Source organism: Oncorhynchus keta, unplaced genomic scaffold (assembly GCF_023373465.1).
Source record: "Oncorhynchus keta strain PuntledgeMale-10-30-2019 unplaced genomic scaffold, Oket_V2 Un_contig_14778_pilon_pilon, whole genome shotgun sequence".
Taxonomy (NCBI): Eukaryota; Metazoa; Chordata; class Actinopteri; order Salmoniformes; family Salmonidae; genus Oncorhynchus; species Oncorhynchus keta.
This window is the reverse complement of record NW_026278942.1, coordinates 86,451-102,203: the sequence shown is the minus strand read 5'-3', so window position 1 is coordinate 102,203 and position 15,753 is coordinate 86,451. Positions and strand designations below refer to the sequence as shown.

The 15,753-nt window shown below is 42.8% G+C and overlaps 1 protein-coding gene across 1 annotated transcript; it reads right to left on the bottom strand.

Annotated features, from left to right (window-relative positions):
• Window positions 1-387: 387 nt before the first annotated feature.
• On the bottom strand, window positions 388-7,616 carry LOC118377541 (uncharacterized protein KIAA2012 homolog; the record flags this gene model as incomplete). The annotated part of the gene is made up of 4 exons (XM_052501921.1): window positions 7,322-7,616; window positions 6,834-7,124; window positions 756-936; window positions 388-561 (listed from the first exon to the last, which is right to left on the bottom strand). Coding segments are annotated over exons 1-4 (751 nt in total), but the record flags the coding sequence as incomplete, so codon positions are not given.
• Window positions 7,617-15,753: the final 8,137 nt, after the last annotated feature.

The following is a 15,753-nucleotide window of genomic DNA, read 5'->3' as shown; positions in this document are numbered from 1 at the left end:
ATGGGCTAGTGGAAGTTTCCACTATAAACCATTGGATTAGTGGAGTCATGGGCTAGTGGAAGTTTCCACTATAAACCATTGGATTAGTGGAGGCATGGGCTAGTGGAAGTTTCCACCATAAACCATTGGATTAGTGGAGGCATGGGCTAGTGGGAGTTTCCACTATAAACCATTGGATTAGTGGAGGCATGGGCTAGTGGGAGTTTCCACTATAAACCATTGGATTAGTGGAGGCATGGGCTATAAACCATTGTTAGGAAGTTTCCACCATGCTTGTTCCCTTCATTCACCTCAATTCCCTTTAAAATCAGTGAAGGGAAGTGACCAAGTACGCACTTTTGGACGAATGAAAGATAATTGGGATGTTGGTCAACATGCTGAGTTCACCTGATGCTGGATGAGATATGTCTCTTGCGTAGCAGTTCACCTCTGGTATAGGAACTTGAGGTTGCCTGTAGGGATTGTGGGAGACTGCCTGGCCAGGCCTGGGGAGGTAAAGGCCACCTGTAGCTGGAGTGGGGCGTGGGGTCTTGACATAGCCCCTACACAGCTCTGGATCATCTGGTTGAACAGAGGCAAGCGATGGACAGTAAAAGTCTTATTTTTCAGTGAACTACTCATAGACATGCTGAGCCCGTCTATATTCAGACTTTCATCCCAACTGCCATTATTGACAGAATGTGGACATACAGACACGTTTCATGTTCCCCTATTATGCCTGTTACCTTTGACCTTTGGCCTGTCCTGTGTGTTACCTGTAAGCTGCTCCAGGTGGGTGGGAGCTGCCTGGCGGTTCCAGGTAGATCTGAAGGGAGTCCAACCCTTGGTGGGGTGTCTGGGGTAGGAGGGCTTGATGGGAGGATAGTAGGTCTCATGACTGGAGGGGAGGGGGAGGACAGGCTGGTTGGTGTCTTTGCCTTCTCCTTCCTCACGAAGCTGAGGGACAAAGACAAACCATTATTAATGAGAATCATAACAGATGCATTATAACAAATACTACAACACCTTAGATAATTCCCAGTGCAGGAAAAGGGCTTTAGCAATATGTTTAGCCTGTCAGAGGTAAAAAATTAACTACAGACAGAAAGCTGCTATATATGGCTGTGTCCTGCCATAGTTCAAATATAGCTTGTTTCTGAATGGGTGTGTTTTTTAAAATTTGAATTCACCTTTATTTAACCAGGTAGGCCAGTTGAGAACAAGTTCTCATTTACAACTGTGACCTGGCCAAGATAAAGCAAAGCAGTGCGACACAAACAACAACACAGAGTTACACATGGAATAAACAAACATACAGTCAATAACACAATAGAAAAGTCTATATACAGTGTGTGCAAATTAAGTAAGATAAGGGAGGTAAGGCAATTAATAGGCCGTAGTGGCGAAGTAATTACAATTTAGCAATTAAACACTGGAGTGATAGATGTGCAGAAGATGAATGTGCAAGTAGAGATAATGGGGTGCAAAGGAGCAAAATAATAAATACAATATGGGGATGAGGTAGTTGGATGGGCTATTTACAGATGAGCTATGTACAGGTGCAATGATCTGTAAGCTGCTCTGACTGCTGGTTAGTGAGGGAGAAATGAGTCTCCAGCTTCAGTGATTTTTGCAATTGGTTCCAGTCATTGGCAGTAGAGAACTGGAAGGAAAGGCGGCCAAAGGGAGAGTTGGTTTTGGGGGTGACCAGTGAAATATACCTGCAAGAGCGTGCCACGGGTGGATGCTGCTATGGCGACCAGTGAGCTGAGATAAGGCGGGGCTTTACCTAGCAAAGACTTATAGATGACCTGGAGCCAGTGGGTTTGGGGATGAATATGAAGCGATGACCAGCCAACGAGAGCGTACAGGTCGCAGTGGTGGGTTGTATATGGGGCTTTGGTGACAAAACGGATGGCACTGTGATAGACTACATCCAGTTTGCTGAGTAGAGTGTTGGAGGCTATTTTTTAAGTGACATCGCCGATGTCGAGGATCGGTAGGATGGTCAGTTTTACGAGGGTATGTTTGGCAGCATGAGTGAAGGATACTTTGTTGCGAAATAGAAAGCCGATTCTAGATTTGATTTTGGATTCGAGATGCTTGATGTGAGTCTGGAAGGAGAGTTTACAGTCTTGCCAGACACTTAGGTATTTATAGTTAGTCCACATATTCTAAGTCAGAACCGTCCAGAGTAGTGATCCTAGGCTGGCGGCTGGTGCGGGGAAGCGATCGTTGAAGAGCATGCATTTAGTTTTACTAGCGTTTAAAAGCACTTGGAGGCCACAGAAAGAGTGTTTTATGGCATTGAAGCTTGTTTGGAGGTTTGTTAACACAGTGTCCAAAGAAGGGCCAGAAGTATACAGAATGGTGGCGTCTGCGTAGAGGTGGATCAAAGAATCACCCACAGCAAGAGCGAAATCATTGATATATACAGAGAAAAGCCCGACAATTGAACCCTGTGGCACCCCCATAGAGACTGCCATAAGTCCGGACAACAGGCCCTCTGATTTTACACACTGAACTCTATCAGAGAAGTAGTTAGTGAACCAGGCGAGGCAGTCATTTGAGAACCCAAGGCTGTTGAGTCTGCCGATAAGAATACGGTGATTGACGAAATCGAAAGCCTTGGCCAGGTCGATGAAGACGGCTGCACAGTACTGTTTTTCATCGATGGCAGTTATGATATCGTTTAGGACCTTGAGCGTGGCTGGGTTGCACCCGTGACCTGCAAGGAAACCGGATTGCATAGCGGAGAAGGTTTGGTGGTATTCGAAAAGGTTGGTGATCTGTTTGTTCACTTGGCTTTCGAAGACTTTAGAAAGGCAGGGTAGGATGGATATAGGTCTGTAACAGTTTGGGTCTAGAGTGTCTCCCCTTTGAGGAGGGGGGATGACCGTTGCAGCTTTCCAATCTTTAGGACTCTCGGACGATATGAAAGAGAGGTTTAACAGACTAATAATAGGGGTTGCGACAATGGCGGAAGATCAATAATATAATAATAATATAATAATATATGCCATTTAGCTGACGCTTTTATCCAAAGCGACTTACAGTCATGTGTGCATACATTCTACGTATGTATACATTCTCTTCATTTAGGGAAGAGAGGGTCCAGATGTCTAGCCCAGGTGGAAGTGACTGATTTGTAGGGGTCCAGATTTTTGCAGTTCTTTTCAGGACATCAGTTGTCTGGATTTGGGTGAAGGAAAAGGGGGGCTTGGGCCAGTTATAGCTGCGGGAGGTCCAGAGCTGTTGGCTGGGGTTGGTGTAGCCAGGTGGGAAATGACTGTATATTGGTTCCTGACTTCCCTGAAAGGTTGCTTATCAAGGAGAGACTATTCGCTAATGCAGAACGCCACAGGATGTTTTTCTGCTGGTCAAGGGCAGACAGGACAGGCAGTGATCGCTGAGATCCTGGTTGAAAAAACAGCAGAGGTGTATTTAGAGGTCAAGTCGGCCAGCATGATATCTATGAGGGTGCGCATGTTTAAGGGATTGGGGTTGTACCTGGTAGGTTCCTTGATAATTTGTGTGAGATTGAGGGCATCAAGTTTAGATTGTAGGACTGCCGAGGTGTTGAGCATGTCCAAGTTTAGGTCACTGAACAGTACGAACTCTGAAGATACGTGGGGGCAATCAATTCACATGTGGTGTTCAAGGTACAGCTGGGAGCTGAGACGGGTCTATAACAAAATACAACAGTGAGAGACTTTTTCTGGAGAGATGGATTTTCAAAATTAGTAGCTCAAACTGTTTGGATATAGACCTGGATAGTAGGACAGAACTCTGCAGGCTATCTCTACAGTAGATTGTAACTCCGCCCCTTTAGCAGTTCTATCTTGATGGAAAATGTTGTAATTGGGGATGTAAATTTCAGAATTTTTGGTGGTCTTCCTAAGCCAGGATTCAGACACAGCAAGGACATCAGGGTTGGCAGAGTGTGCTAAAGCAGTGAATAAAGTAAACTTAGGGAGGAGGCTTCTGATGTTAACATGCATGAAACCAAGGATTTTCCGGTTACAGAAGTCAACACTAAAATCCGTCACTTGGCAACTAGAACTGTCAATCAAATTAAATTCGAGCTGCCTGCGCACAAACAACTCCCTCCTAAGAAAAGCACTTTGAAGTTCATTAAATACAATGACTTACGAAAACATTTAGTAGAAAACACATCTATCTACCCTACCATTAAAAAAGACACAAAAAAACATCACATCACAATCAGAACGTTTATTGTAGTCTTGGAAACAATACCGAACATTCTATACCGGAGCAGGATTCGACTGAATTCTTCTGATGCGGCACTTAAAAAAAATTGGTTTAGAAGGTTATCAATTGTAGCTATCGACAAACGGCGTGCTATGTATGGAAATTGGTCGGCTTCTTCCTGGGTCTCCAGGCTTCTCTCCTTCAGACCATTCATCTCCTTTGTGGCCTGAATCCAGTGAGCGTTATGTGACCTCAGCATTCCGAAGGAAGGCATGATATTCGGTGCAGTCCGACTGATTTGCGGTCTGTCGTTCCGTCTGTAGGTGTTGCCTTCATGCGCCAAAATATATTTACACCAGTATAGCCTAACCTTTAATCATAGTGGGTCAAAGTTGACATAGTCAATTAGTATTTGGTTGCATTGCCTTTAAATTGTTTAACTTGGGTCAAACGTTGCGGGTGCCTTCCACAAGCTTCCCACAATAAGTTGGGTGAATTTTGGCCCATTCCTCCTGACAGAGCTGGTGTAACTGAGTCAGGTTTGTAGGCCTCCTTGCTCGCACACACTTTTTCAGTTCAGTTCAGCCCAAACATTTTCTATAGGAATGAGGTCAGGGCTTTGTGATGGCCACTCCAATACCTTGACTTTGTTGTCCTTAAGCCATTTTGCCAATTTTTGGAAGTATGCTTGGAGTCGTTGTCCATTTGGACCCCATTTGCGACCAAGCTTTAACTTCCCGACTGATGTCTTGAGATGTTGCTTCAATATATCCACATAATTTTCCTTTCCTCATGAGGCCATTTATTTTGTGAAGTGCACCAGTCCCTCCTGCAGCAAAGCATCCCACAACATGATGCTGCCACCCCGTGCTTCACGGTTGGGATGGTGTTCTTTGGCTTGCAAGCCTCCCCCTTTTCCTCCAAACATAACAATGGTCATTATGGCCAAACAGTTCTATTTTTGTTTCAACAGACCAGAGGACATTTCTCCAAAAACTACGATCTTTATCCCCATGTGCAGTTGTAAACCGTAGTCTGTCTTTTTATGGAGGTTTTGGAGCAGTGGCTTCTTCCTTGCTGAGCGGCCTTTCAGGTTATGTTGATATAGGACTCTTTTTACTCTGGATATAGATACTTTTGTACCTGTTTCCTCCAGCATCTTCACAAGGTCCTTTGCTGTTGTTCTGGGATTGATTTGCACCAAAGTACGCTCATTTCTAAAAATGCATCTCCTTCCTGAGTGGTTTGACGGCTGCGTGGTCCCATGGTGTTTATACTTGTGTACTATTGTTTGTACAGATGAACGTGGTACCTTCAGGCGTTTGTAAATTGCTCCCGAGGATGAACCAGACTTGGGGAGGTCAACAATTATTTTTCTGAGGTCTTGGCTGATTTCTTTTCATTTTCCCATGATGTCAAGTAAAGAGGCACTGAGTTTGAAGGTAGGCCTTGCAACACAGGTACACCTCCAATTGACTCAAATGATGTCAATTAGCCTATCAGAAGCTTGTAAAGCCATGACATCATTTTCTGGAATTTTCCAAGCTGTTTAAAGGCACAGTCAGCTTAGTGTATGTAATCTTCTGACCCACTGGAATTGTGATACAGTGAATTATAAGTGAAATAATCTGTCTGTAAACAAATGTTGGAATAATGATTTGTGTCATGCACAAAGTAGATGCCCTAACCGACTTGCCAAAACTATAGTTTTTGGTGGTTGAAAAACAAGTTTTAATGACTCCAACCTAAGTGTATGTAAACTTCCGCCTTCAACTGGATATACACACAGATATCTCTAAACCTGTCCCACTACGACCGTCAGCTATACACACAGATATCTCTAAACCTGTCCCACTACGACCGTCAGCTATACAATCAGTCAGAGAGAGTGAGAGAGAGAGAGAGAGACAGAGAGAGAGAGAGAGAGAGAGAGAGAGAGAGAGAGAGAGAGAGAGAGAGAGAGAGAGACAGAGAGAGAGAGAGAGAGAGAGAGAGAGAGTGAGAGAGAGAGTGAGAGAGAGAGAGAGAGAGAGAGAGAGAGAGAGAGAGAGAGAGAGAGAGAGAGACAGAGACAGAGACAGAGAGAGAGAGACAGAGACAGAGACAGAGACAGAGACAGAGACAGAGACAGTGAGACAGAGACAGAGACAGAGAGAGAGAGAGAGAGAGAGAGAGAGAGAGACAGAGAGAGAGAGACAGAGAGAGAGAGAGAGAGAGAGAGAGAGAGAGAGAGAGAGAGAGAGAGAATTATTTTACCAGGCCCAGGTACTGTACCATAGTGCACTATGTAAAGAATAGTGAGCCATTTGGGATTGTAGGACATGAATGAGAAATACAACTCCACTCTCCATTTCTCCCTGTGGGCTAAACACTGGTCAGTATGACAATGGGGCTATGAACTCTATCTGGCTCCTTATGAAAGAGCTCAGTGGAAATGAGTAGAGAGATGAGAACCTCTTTGTGTGAGTTCCAAAACAAAAATTATTCAGTTTGAATTGATGGACAATGTGAAACTAAATGATCCATGCCAGCACAGAACGTTTCTGGTTGGCCCGACAGTGTGAATCAGGGACCAGACGTCTCCTATTGGCTTATCTCTACCCGCTTGTTGCCCCAAACTCTTCCTATTGGCTGAGCTCTACCTGCTTTTTCCCATAAGCCAGTATGGCTCCCGTCAGGTCCCGCAGAGTGTTCAGCTGGAGCTCCACTTCCTGTCTGGAATGTTGGGAGGCCTGCCTCTTCCTGATGTCCTCTGACACTGAGGGGCATGATGACAGAAATGGTGACGTCATGGCCATTTCCTGGTAGTACAGGAAGAGGGGTCCCTGTCTTGTGCTGTAGGTTTTAGGGAGCGCTGGCTCCTCCCCGCCCAGCAGACGGCCACTCTTAGATAAGCGGAGCAGGGAGGGCTGAGACTTCCAATGATAGTAGTCCTATGTAGAAATGAAACATTTGTATTGTCAACATTTTATCATAACTTCCACATTTTCATTGTTATTTGAGTCTTCAATAAATTCATCAACTCACTTTAAAGGGTAACACTTTAATTAAAGCCTGTAGATATAATGCTTTATTATGTGCTTTAACTTGCTTTCTGACTGAATGAAGTGTAAAAGGACCTGAAATTTACCTTAGGTTCGAAGTAGACTTCCAGGCGTCCATCTTGACTGCCCAGATGTGACTGGACAACATGACCACAGCCTCGACTGAGTAGCGACAGAGCAATATCTTTCATGACTAAAACCCTGCTGCTTCTTAAAACACTAAGGAATAACAGTTAGCTACGGTCCTCTCAGACAAATCCTGCTCCAGATACGGTCCTCTCAGACAAATCCTGCTCCAGATACGGTCCTCTCAGACAAATCCTGCTCCAGATACGGTCCTCTCAGGCAAATCCTGCTCCAGATACGGTCCTCTCAGACAAATCCTGCAAATCCTGACAAATCCTGCTCAGATACGGTCCTCTCAGACAAATCCTGCTCCAGACACTGTCGTCTCAGACAAATCCTGCTCCAGATACGGTCCTCTCAGACAAATCCTGCTCCAGACACTCTACTCTCAGGCAAATCCTGCTCCAGACACTGTCCTTTCAGACAAATCCTGTTCTAGATGACTGTCCTCTCAGACAAATCTTGTTCTAGATACTGTCCTCTCAGACAAATCCTGTTCTAGATTACTGTCCTCTCAGACAAGTCCTGCTCTTTCGAGGAAGAAAGATCCTCAGGGGAGCAGTTTCATTCCCCTGTCTCTATAAAACAAACAAAAACAAGTATGTCATTTGACTAAAAATAACATTAAATCACACATTTCAAAGCATAAAAACTTCATGGAAAAGGCTCTCTTCTAGGAGCGTTGTACCATTCTGCTGTGGCATTAAAATAGAACTGACTGAATTAGTTAACTGGTGAACGTGAGTCGTCAAAAAGCGAATAGCCTCTGTGCCCCTCTGTGTCTGTCTGTCCTTAATGCTTGTGTTTGCCGAGTTGCTGTTGCTAAGTGTTGCTAGGTTCTCCAGAGTTTATCTCTATACAGGCAGAGCTCAACCACTGAGTTTCTGTTGCCGTGGTTGCAACTCAGATATTACCCCTCCCTTCCAGTCTGACCAACAGCCTAACCACCTTCACCCATCCTGAAACAGTAACACAACAAATAGAGACCCAGGCATCTGAAATGGCACCTATTCCCTAGATAGTGCACTACATGGAGCTCTGGTCATAAGTAGTGCACTGTAGAAAAGGGGCCATTTTGGATCTAGTTTCACGACAGGCAGATTACGTTGACCCTCAACACGGGGCCCCACAGGAATGTGTATTTAGTCCCATTTAACCAATGACTGAGGCCGAGCATGACTCCAACACCACGATCCAAGTTTGCTGACAACACTACGGTGCAGTGGAACGGGTCGAGAGCTTCAAGTTCCTCGGTGTGTATCAAATACTGGTTCTTGTCGCTACTGACCCTGGAACTGACCCTGTACAGTGGGGAGAACAAGTATTTGATACACTGCCAATTTTGCAGGTTTTCCTACTTACAAAGCATGTAGAGGCCTGTAATTTTTATCATAGGTACACTTCAACTGTGAGAGACGGAATCTAAAACAAAAATCAGAAAATCACATTGTATGATTTTAAGTAATTAATTTGCATTTTATTGCAATTAATTTCATCTCATTGCATCTGCATTCTTATCGATGCGTCATCGGTGGCACTCCTTAAACAGTCCGCCGTTTCTATAACAACTGCATTGTTGGGAGAACGTGTTTAAAGAAAGGCCTGTCACCGTGACGATGTGTCATTTTCCAGCCTCCTGTCACTGTGAACTAACAATAGCTACGGGGTTTAGTAAAGCACGTGCCTCTAAGGCTGCTTTCAAAACGACGCCCTATTCCCTGTACAGTGCATGTCTTTTCACCAGGGTGCCATAGGGAATAGGGTGCCATTTGGGAGGAGGACAAAGAGTCTGTTTATTAACCCCTAGAGGTGTAGGAACAGGAGGGAGCATGCGATGCCCATCTACTGGTTTGGAAACTAGCCTACGTATTTCTTTCCCAGGCACCCTTTCATATGGCACCCTTTTACTTTAAGGTTTGTGGAACTATAATGTGTTACCGAGGTTACCGAGCGACCTGTCGGACCACATAAAGGAAAACATACAACCTTTTACTTTAAGGTTTGTTGAACTATAATGTGTTACCGAGGTTACCGAGCGACCTGTCGGACCACATAAAGGGAAAACATACAACCTTTTACTTTAAGGTTTTGTTGAACTATAATGTGTTACCGAGGTTACCGAGCGACCTGTCGGACCACATAAAGGGAAAACATACAACCTTTTACTTTAAGGTTTGTGGAACTATAATGTGTTACCGAGGTTACGGAGCGACCTGTCGGACCACATAAAGGGAAAACATACAACCTTTTACTTTAAGGTTTTGTTGAACTATAATGTGTTACCGAGGTTACCGGCGACCTGTCGGACCACATAAAGGGAAAACATACAACCTTTTACTTTAAGGTTTTGTTGAACTAAAATGTGTTACCGAGGTTACCGAGCGACCTGTCGGACCACATAAAGGGAAAACATACAACCTTTTACTTTAAGGTTTGTGGAACTATAATGTGTTACCGAGGTTACCGAGCGACCTGTCGGACCACATAAAGGAAAACATACAACCTTTTACTTTAAGGTTTGTTGAACTATAATGTGTTACCAAGGTTACCGAGCGACCTGTCGGACCACATAAAGGGAAAACATACAACCTTTTACTTTAAGGTTTTGTTGAACTATAATGTGTTACCGAGGTTACCGAGCGACCTGTCGGACCACATAAAGGAAAACATACAACCTTTTACTTTAAGGTTTGTGGAACTATAATGTTTTACCGAGGTTACCGAGCGACCTGTCGGACCACATAAAGGAAAACATACAACCTTTTACTTTAAGGTTTTGTTGAACTATAATGTGTTACCGAGGTTACCGAGCGACCTGTCGGACCACATAAAGGGAAAACATACAACCTTTTACTTTAAGGTTTGTTGAACTATAATGTGTTACCGAGGTTACCGAGCGACCTGTCGGACCACATAAAGGGAAAACATACAACCTTTTACTTTAAGGTTTGTTGAACTATAATGTGTTACCGAGGTTACCGAGCGACCTGTCGGACCACATAAAGGGAAAACATACAACCTTTTACTTTAAGGTTTGTTGAACTATAATGTGTTACCGAGGTTACCGAGCGACCTGTCGGACCACATAAAGGGAAAACATACAACCTTTTACTTTAAGGTTTGTGGAACTATAATGTGTTACCGAGGTTTACCGAGGCGACCTGTCGGACCACATAAAGGAAAACATACAACCTTTTACTTTAAGGTTTGTTGAACTATAATGTGTTACCGAGGTTACCGAGCGACCTGTCGGACCACATAAAGGGAAAACATACAACCTTTTACTTTAAGGTTTGTGGAACTATAATGTGTTACCGAGGTTACCGAGCGACCTGTCGGACCACATAAAGGGAAAACATACAACCTTTTACTTTAAGGTTTGTGGAACTATAATGTGTTACCGAGGTTACCGAAGCGACCTGTCGGACCACATAAAGGAAAACATACAACCTTTTACTTTAAGGTTTTGTTGAACTATAATGTGTTACCGAGGTTACCGAGCGACCTGTCGGACCACATAAAGGGAAAACATACAACCTTTTACTTTAAGGTTTGTGGAACTATAATGTGTTACCGAGGTTACCGAGCGACCTGTCGGACCACATAAAGGGAAAACATACAACCTTTTACTTTAAGGTTTGTTGAACTATAATGTGTTACCGATGTTACCGAGTGACCTGTCGGACCACATAAAGGGAAAACATACAACCTTTTACTTTGAGGTTTTGTGGAACTATAATGTGTTACCAAGGTTACCGAGCGACCTGTCGGACCACATAAAGGGAAAACATACAACCTTTTACTTTAAGGTTTGTTGAACTATAATGTGTTACCGAGGTTACCGAGCGACCTGTCGGACCACATAAAGGGAAAACATACAACCTTTTACTTTAAGGTTTTGTTGAACTATAATGTGTTACCGAGGTTACCGAGCGACCTGTCGGACCACATAAAGGGAAAACATACAACCTTTTACTTTAAGGTTTGTTGAACTATAATGTGTTACCGAGGTTACCGAGCGACCTGTCGGACCACATAAAGGGAAAACATACAACCTTTTACTTTAAGGTTTGTTGAACTATAATGTGTTACCGAGGTTACCGAGCGACCTGTCGGACCACATAAAGGGAAAACATACAACCTTTTACTTTAAGGTTTTGTTGAACTATAATGTGTTACCAAGGTTACCGAGCGACCTGTCGGACCACATAAAGGGAAAACATACAACCTTTTACTTTAAGGTTTTGTTGAACTATAATGTGTTACCAAGGTTACCGAGCGACCTGTCGGACCACATAAAGGGAAAACATACAACCTTTTACTTTAAGGTTTGTTGAACTATAATGTGTTACCGAGGTTACCGAGCGACCTGTCGGACCACATAAAGGGAAAACATACAACCTTTTACTTTGAGGTTTGTTGAACTATAATGTGTTACCGAGGTTACCGAGCGACCTGTCGGACCACATAAAGGGAAAACATACAACCTTTTACTTTAAGGTTTGTTGAACTATAATGTGTTACCGAGGTTACCGAGCGACCTGTCGGACCACATAAAGGGAAAACATACAACCTTTTTACTTTGAGGTTTGTTGAACTATAATGTGTTACCGAGGTTACCGAGCGACCTGTCGGACCACATAAAGGGAAAACATACAACCTTTTACTTTAAGGTTTTGTTGAACTATAATGTGTTACCGAGGTTACCGAGCGACCTGTCGGACCACATAAAGGGAAAACATACAACCTTTTACTTTAAGGTTTGTTGAACTATAATGTGTTACCGAGGTTACCGAGCGACCTGTCGGACCACATAAAGGGAAAACATACAACCTTTTACTTTGAGGTTTTGTGGAACTATAATGTGTTACCGAGGTTACCGAGCGACCTGTCGGACCACATAAAGGGAAAACATACAACCTTTTACTTTGAGGTTTTGTGGAACTATAATGTGTTACCGAGGTTACCGAGCGACTTGTCGGACCACATAAAGGGAAAACATACAACCTTTTACTTTAAGGTTTGTGGAACTATAATGTGTTACCAAGGTTACCGAGCGACCTGTCGGACCACATAAAGGGAAAACATACAACCTTTTACTTTAAGGTTTGTTGAACTATAATGTGTTACCGAGGTTACCGAGTGACCTGTCGGACCACATAAAGGGAAAACATACAACCTTTTTACTTTGAGGTTTTGTGGAACTATAATGTGTTACCAAGGTTACCGAGCGACCTGTCGGACCACATAAAGGGAAAACATACAACCTTTTACTTTAAGGTTTGTTGAACTATAATGTGTTACCGAGGTTACCGAGCGACCTGTCGGACCACATAAAGGGAAAACATACAACCTTTTACTTTAAGGTTTTGTTGAACTATAATGTGTTACCGAGGTTACCGAGCGACCTGTCGGACCACATAAAGGGAAAACATACAACCTTTTACTTTAAGGTTTGTTGAACTATAATGTGTTACCGAGGTTACCGAGCGACCTGTCGGACCACATAAAGGGAAAACATACAACCTTTTACTTTAAGGTTTGTTGAACTAAAATGTGTTACCGAGGTTACCGAACGACCTGTCGGACCACATAAAGGGAAAACATACAACCTTTTACTTTAAGGTTTGTTGAACTATAATGTGTTACCGAGGTTACCGAGCGACCTGTCGGACCACATAAAGGGAAAACATAAAACCTTTTACTTTAAGGTTTGTTGAACTATAATGTGTTACTGAGGTTACCGAGCGACCTGTCGGACCACATAAAGGGAAAACATACAACCTTTTACTTTAAGGTTTGTGGAACTATAATGTGTTACCGAGGTTACCGAGCGACCTGTCGGACCACATAAAGGGAAAACATACAACCTTTTACTTTAAGGTTTGTTGAACTAAAATGTGTTACCGAGGTTACCGAGCGACCTGTCGGACCACATAAAGGGAAAACATACAACCTTTTACTTTAAGGTTTGTTGAACTATAATGTGTTACCAAGGTTACCGAGCGACCTGTCGGACCACATAAAGGGAAAACATACAACCTTCTACTTTAAGGTTTGTTGAACTATAATGTGTTACCGAGGTTACCGAGCGACCTGTCGGACCACATAAAGGGAAAACATACAACCTTTTACTTTAAGGTTTGTTGAACTATAATGTGTTACCGAGGTTACCAAGCGACCTGTCGGACCACATAAAGGAAAACATACAACCTTTTACTTTAAGGTTTGTGGAACTATAATGTGTTACCGAGGTTACCGAGCGACCTGTCGGACCACATAAAGGGAAAACATACAACCTTTTACTTTAAGGTTTTGTTGAACTATAATGTGTTACCGAGGTTACCGAGCGACCTGTCGGACCACATAAAGGGAAAACATACAACCTTTTACTTTAAGGTTTTGTTGAACTATAATGTGTTACCGAGGTTACCGAGCGACCTGTCGGACCACATAAAGGGAAAACATACAACCTTTTACTTTAAGGTTTTGTTGAACTATAATGTGTTACCGAGGTTACCGAGCGACCTGTCGGACCACATAAAGGGAAAACATACAACCTTTTACTTTAAGGTTTGTTGAACTATAATGTGTTACCGAGGTTACCGAGCGACCTGTCGGACCACATAAAGGGAAAACATAAAACCTTTTACTTTAAGGTTTGTGGAACTATAATTTGTTACCGAGGTTACCGAGCGACCTGTCGGACCACATAAAGGGAAAACATACAACCTTTTACTTTAAGGTTTGTGGAACTATAATGTGTTACCGAGGTTACCGAGCGACCTGTCGGACCACATAAAGGGAAAACATACAACCTTTTACTTTAAGGTTTGTTGAACTATAATGTGTTACCGAGGTTACCGAGCGACCTGTCGGACCACATAAAGGGACCACATAAAGGGAAAACATACAACCTTTTACTTTAAGGTTTGTTGAACTAAAATGTGTTACCGAGGTTACCGAGCGACCTGTCGGACCACATAAAGGGAAAACATACAAATATGGAGTATTTGGGTTAAAGGTCAGAAGACTCAGCCCATCTATAGAGTCCCACAGTGGAGGTGTCACCCATAAAACCTAGCACTCAAACAGGGAAATGGTTCCAATTGTTTTTCCACCATACATTTTTCATATGGGTGATTTTAGAAACACTTAAAATAAGGGCTATGTTTCATGTAGGCTTACCCCGGCGTGAGTCTTAATAACCATGTAAATCCCTCTGGACAAGGTGACTTTAATCAATATATTTGTCTCTATTTACTCTGATTTGAAAATGCTAATTAGTATCAAAGTAGACATCATGCAAAACTACAAATCCCAGCATGCTCCTGCACGCCATCTCTAGCTGACACCTTAGCTAACAGGTATTGTGTCCATTTAAAACTTGCACAAGACATTTCACAGAATTGTCAATTTAAAGAAATGTAGTCAATTTATTCATTAGAACATGTAGCTAACATTAGCTAACATTAGATAGGTAATCCAGAGATTCTTACCTTTGCCTCGATTCGTCAGTCTCATCCAGATCATCGTGGCATTTGTAGTTCTTAGCAGCTAATTAGCATTTAATTTTGGGGGGGTGAATACATGTGAATAAATTGATAATAGTCACCTTATCCAAGAGAGATTTACATGGTTATAAAAATGTCACGCCAGGGTAAACCTACACGAAACTCAACCCTTATTTTAAGTGTTTCTGGTGTGCAAATCGCATCAAATGTTTTGTCTCGGTAGCTGACAAAGGGCCTGGAGAATAACGTAACTGGGACCATAACAAACCTTTTATTTTATACCTGACCTGTCAGGTTGAATCTGTTTTTATTATTACTCTATTAGCTATTGGTCCATTTATAACCAAGGTCAGGTCTCACCGTCAATACGCCAAAATACCGATAGGGGGCGCCAAAGGATCAGCCGACAGATATGGAGCCGAGATTAATAATATCAGAAGACAGATATTGATCGAGGTGAGAAATATCAGAAGACAGATATTGATCGACAGATATTGATCGAGGTGGGAAGTATCAGAAGACAGATATTGATCGAGGTGAGAAGTATCAGAAGACAGATATTGATCGAGGTGAGAAGTATCAGAAGACAGATATTGATCGAGGTGAGAAGTACCAGAAGACAGATATTGATCGACAGATATTGATCGAGGTGAGAAGTATCAGAAGACAGATATTGATCGAGGTGAGAAGTATCAGAAGACAGATATTGATCGACAGATATTGATCGAGGTGAGAAGTATCAGAAGACAGATATTGATCGAGGTGGGAAGTATCAGAAGACAGATATTGATCGACAAATATTGATCGAGGTGAGAAGTACCAGAAGACAGATATTGATCGAGGTGGGAAGTATCAGAAGACAGATATTGATCGAGGTG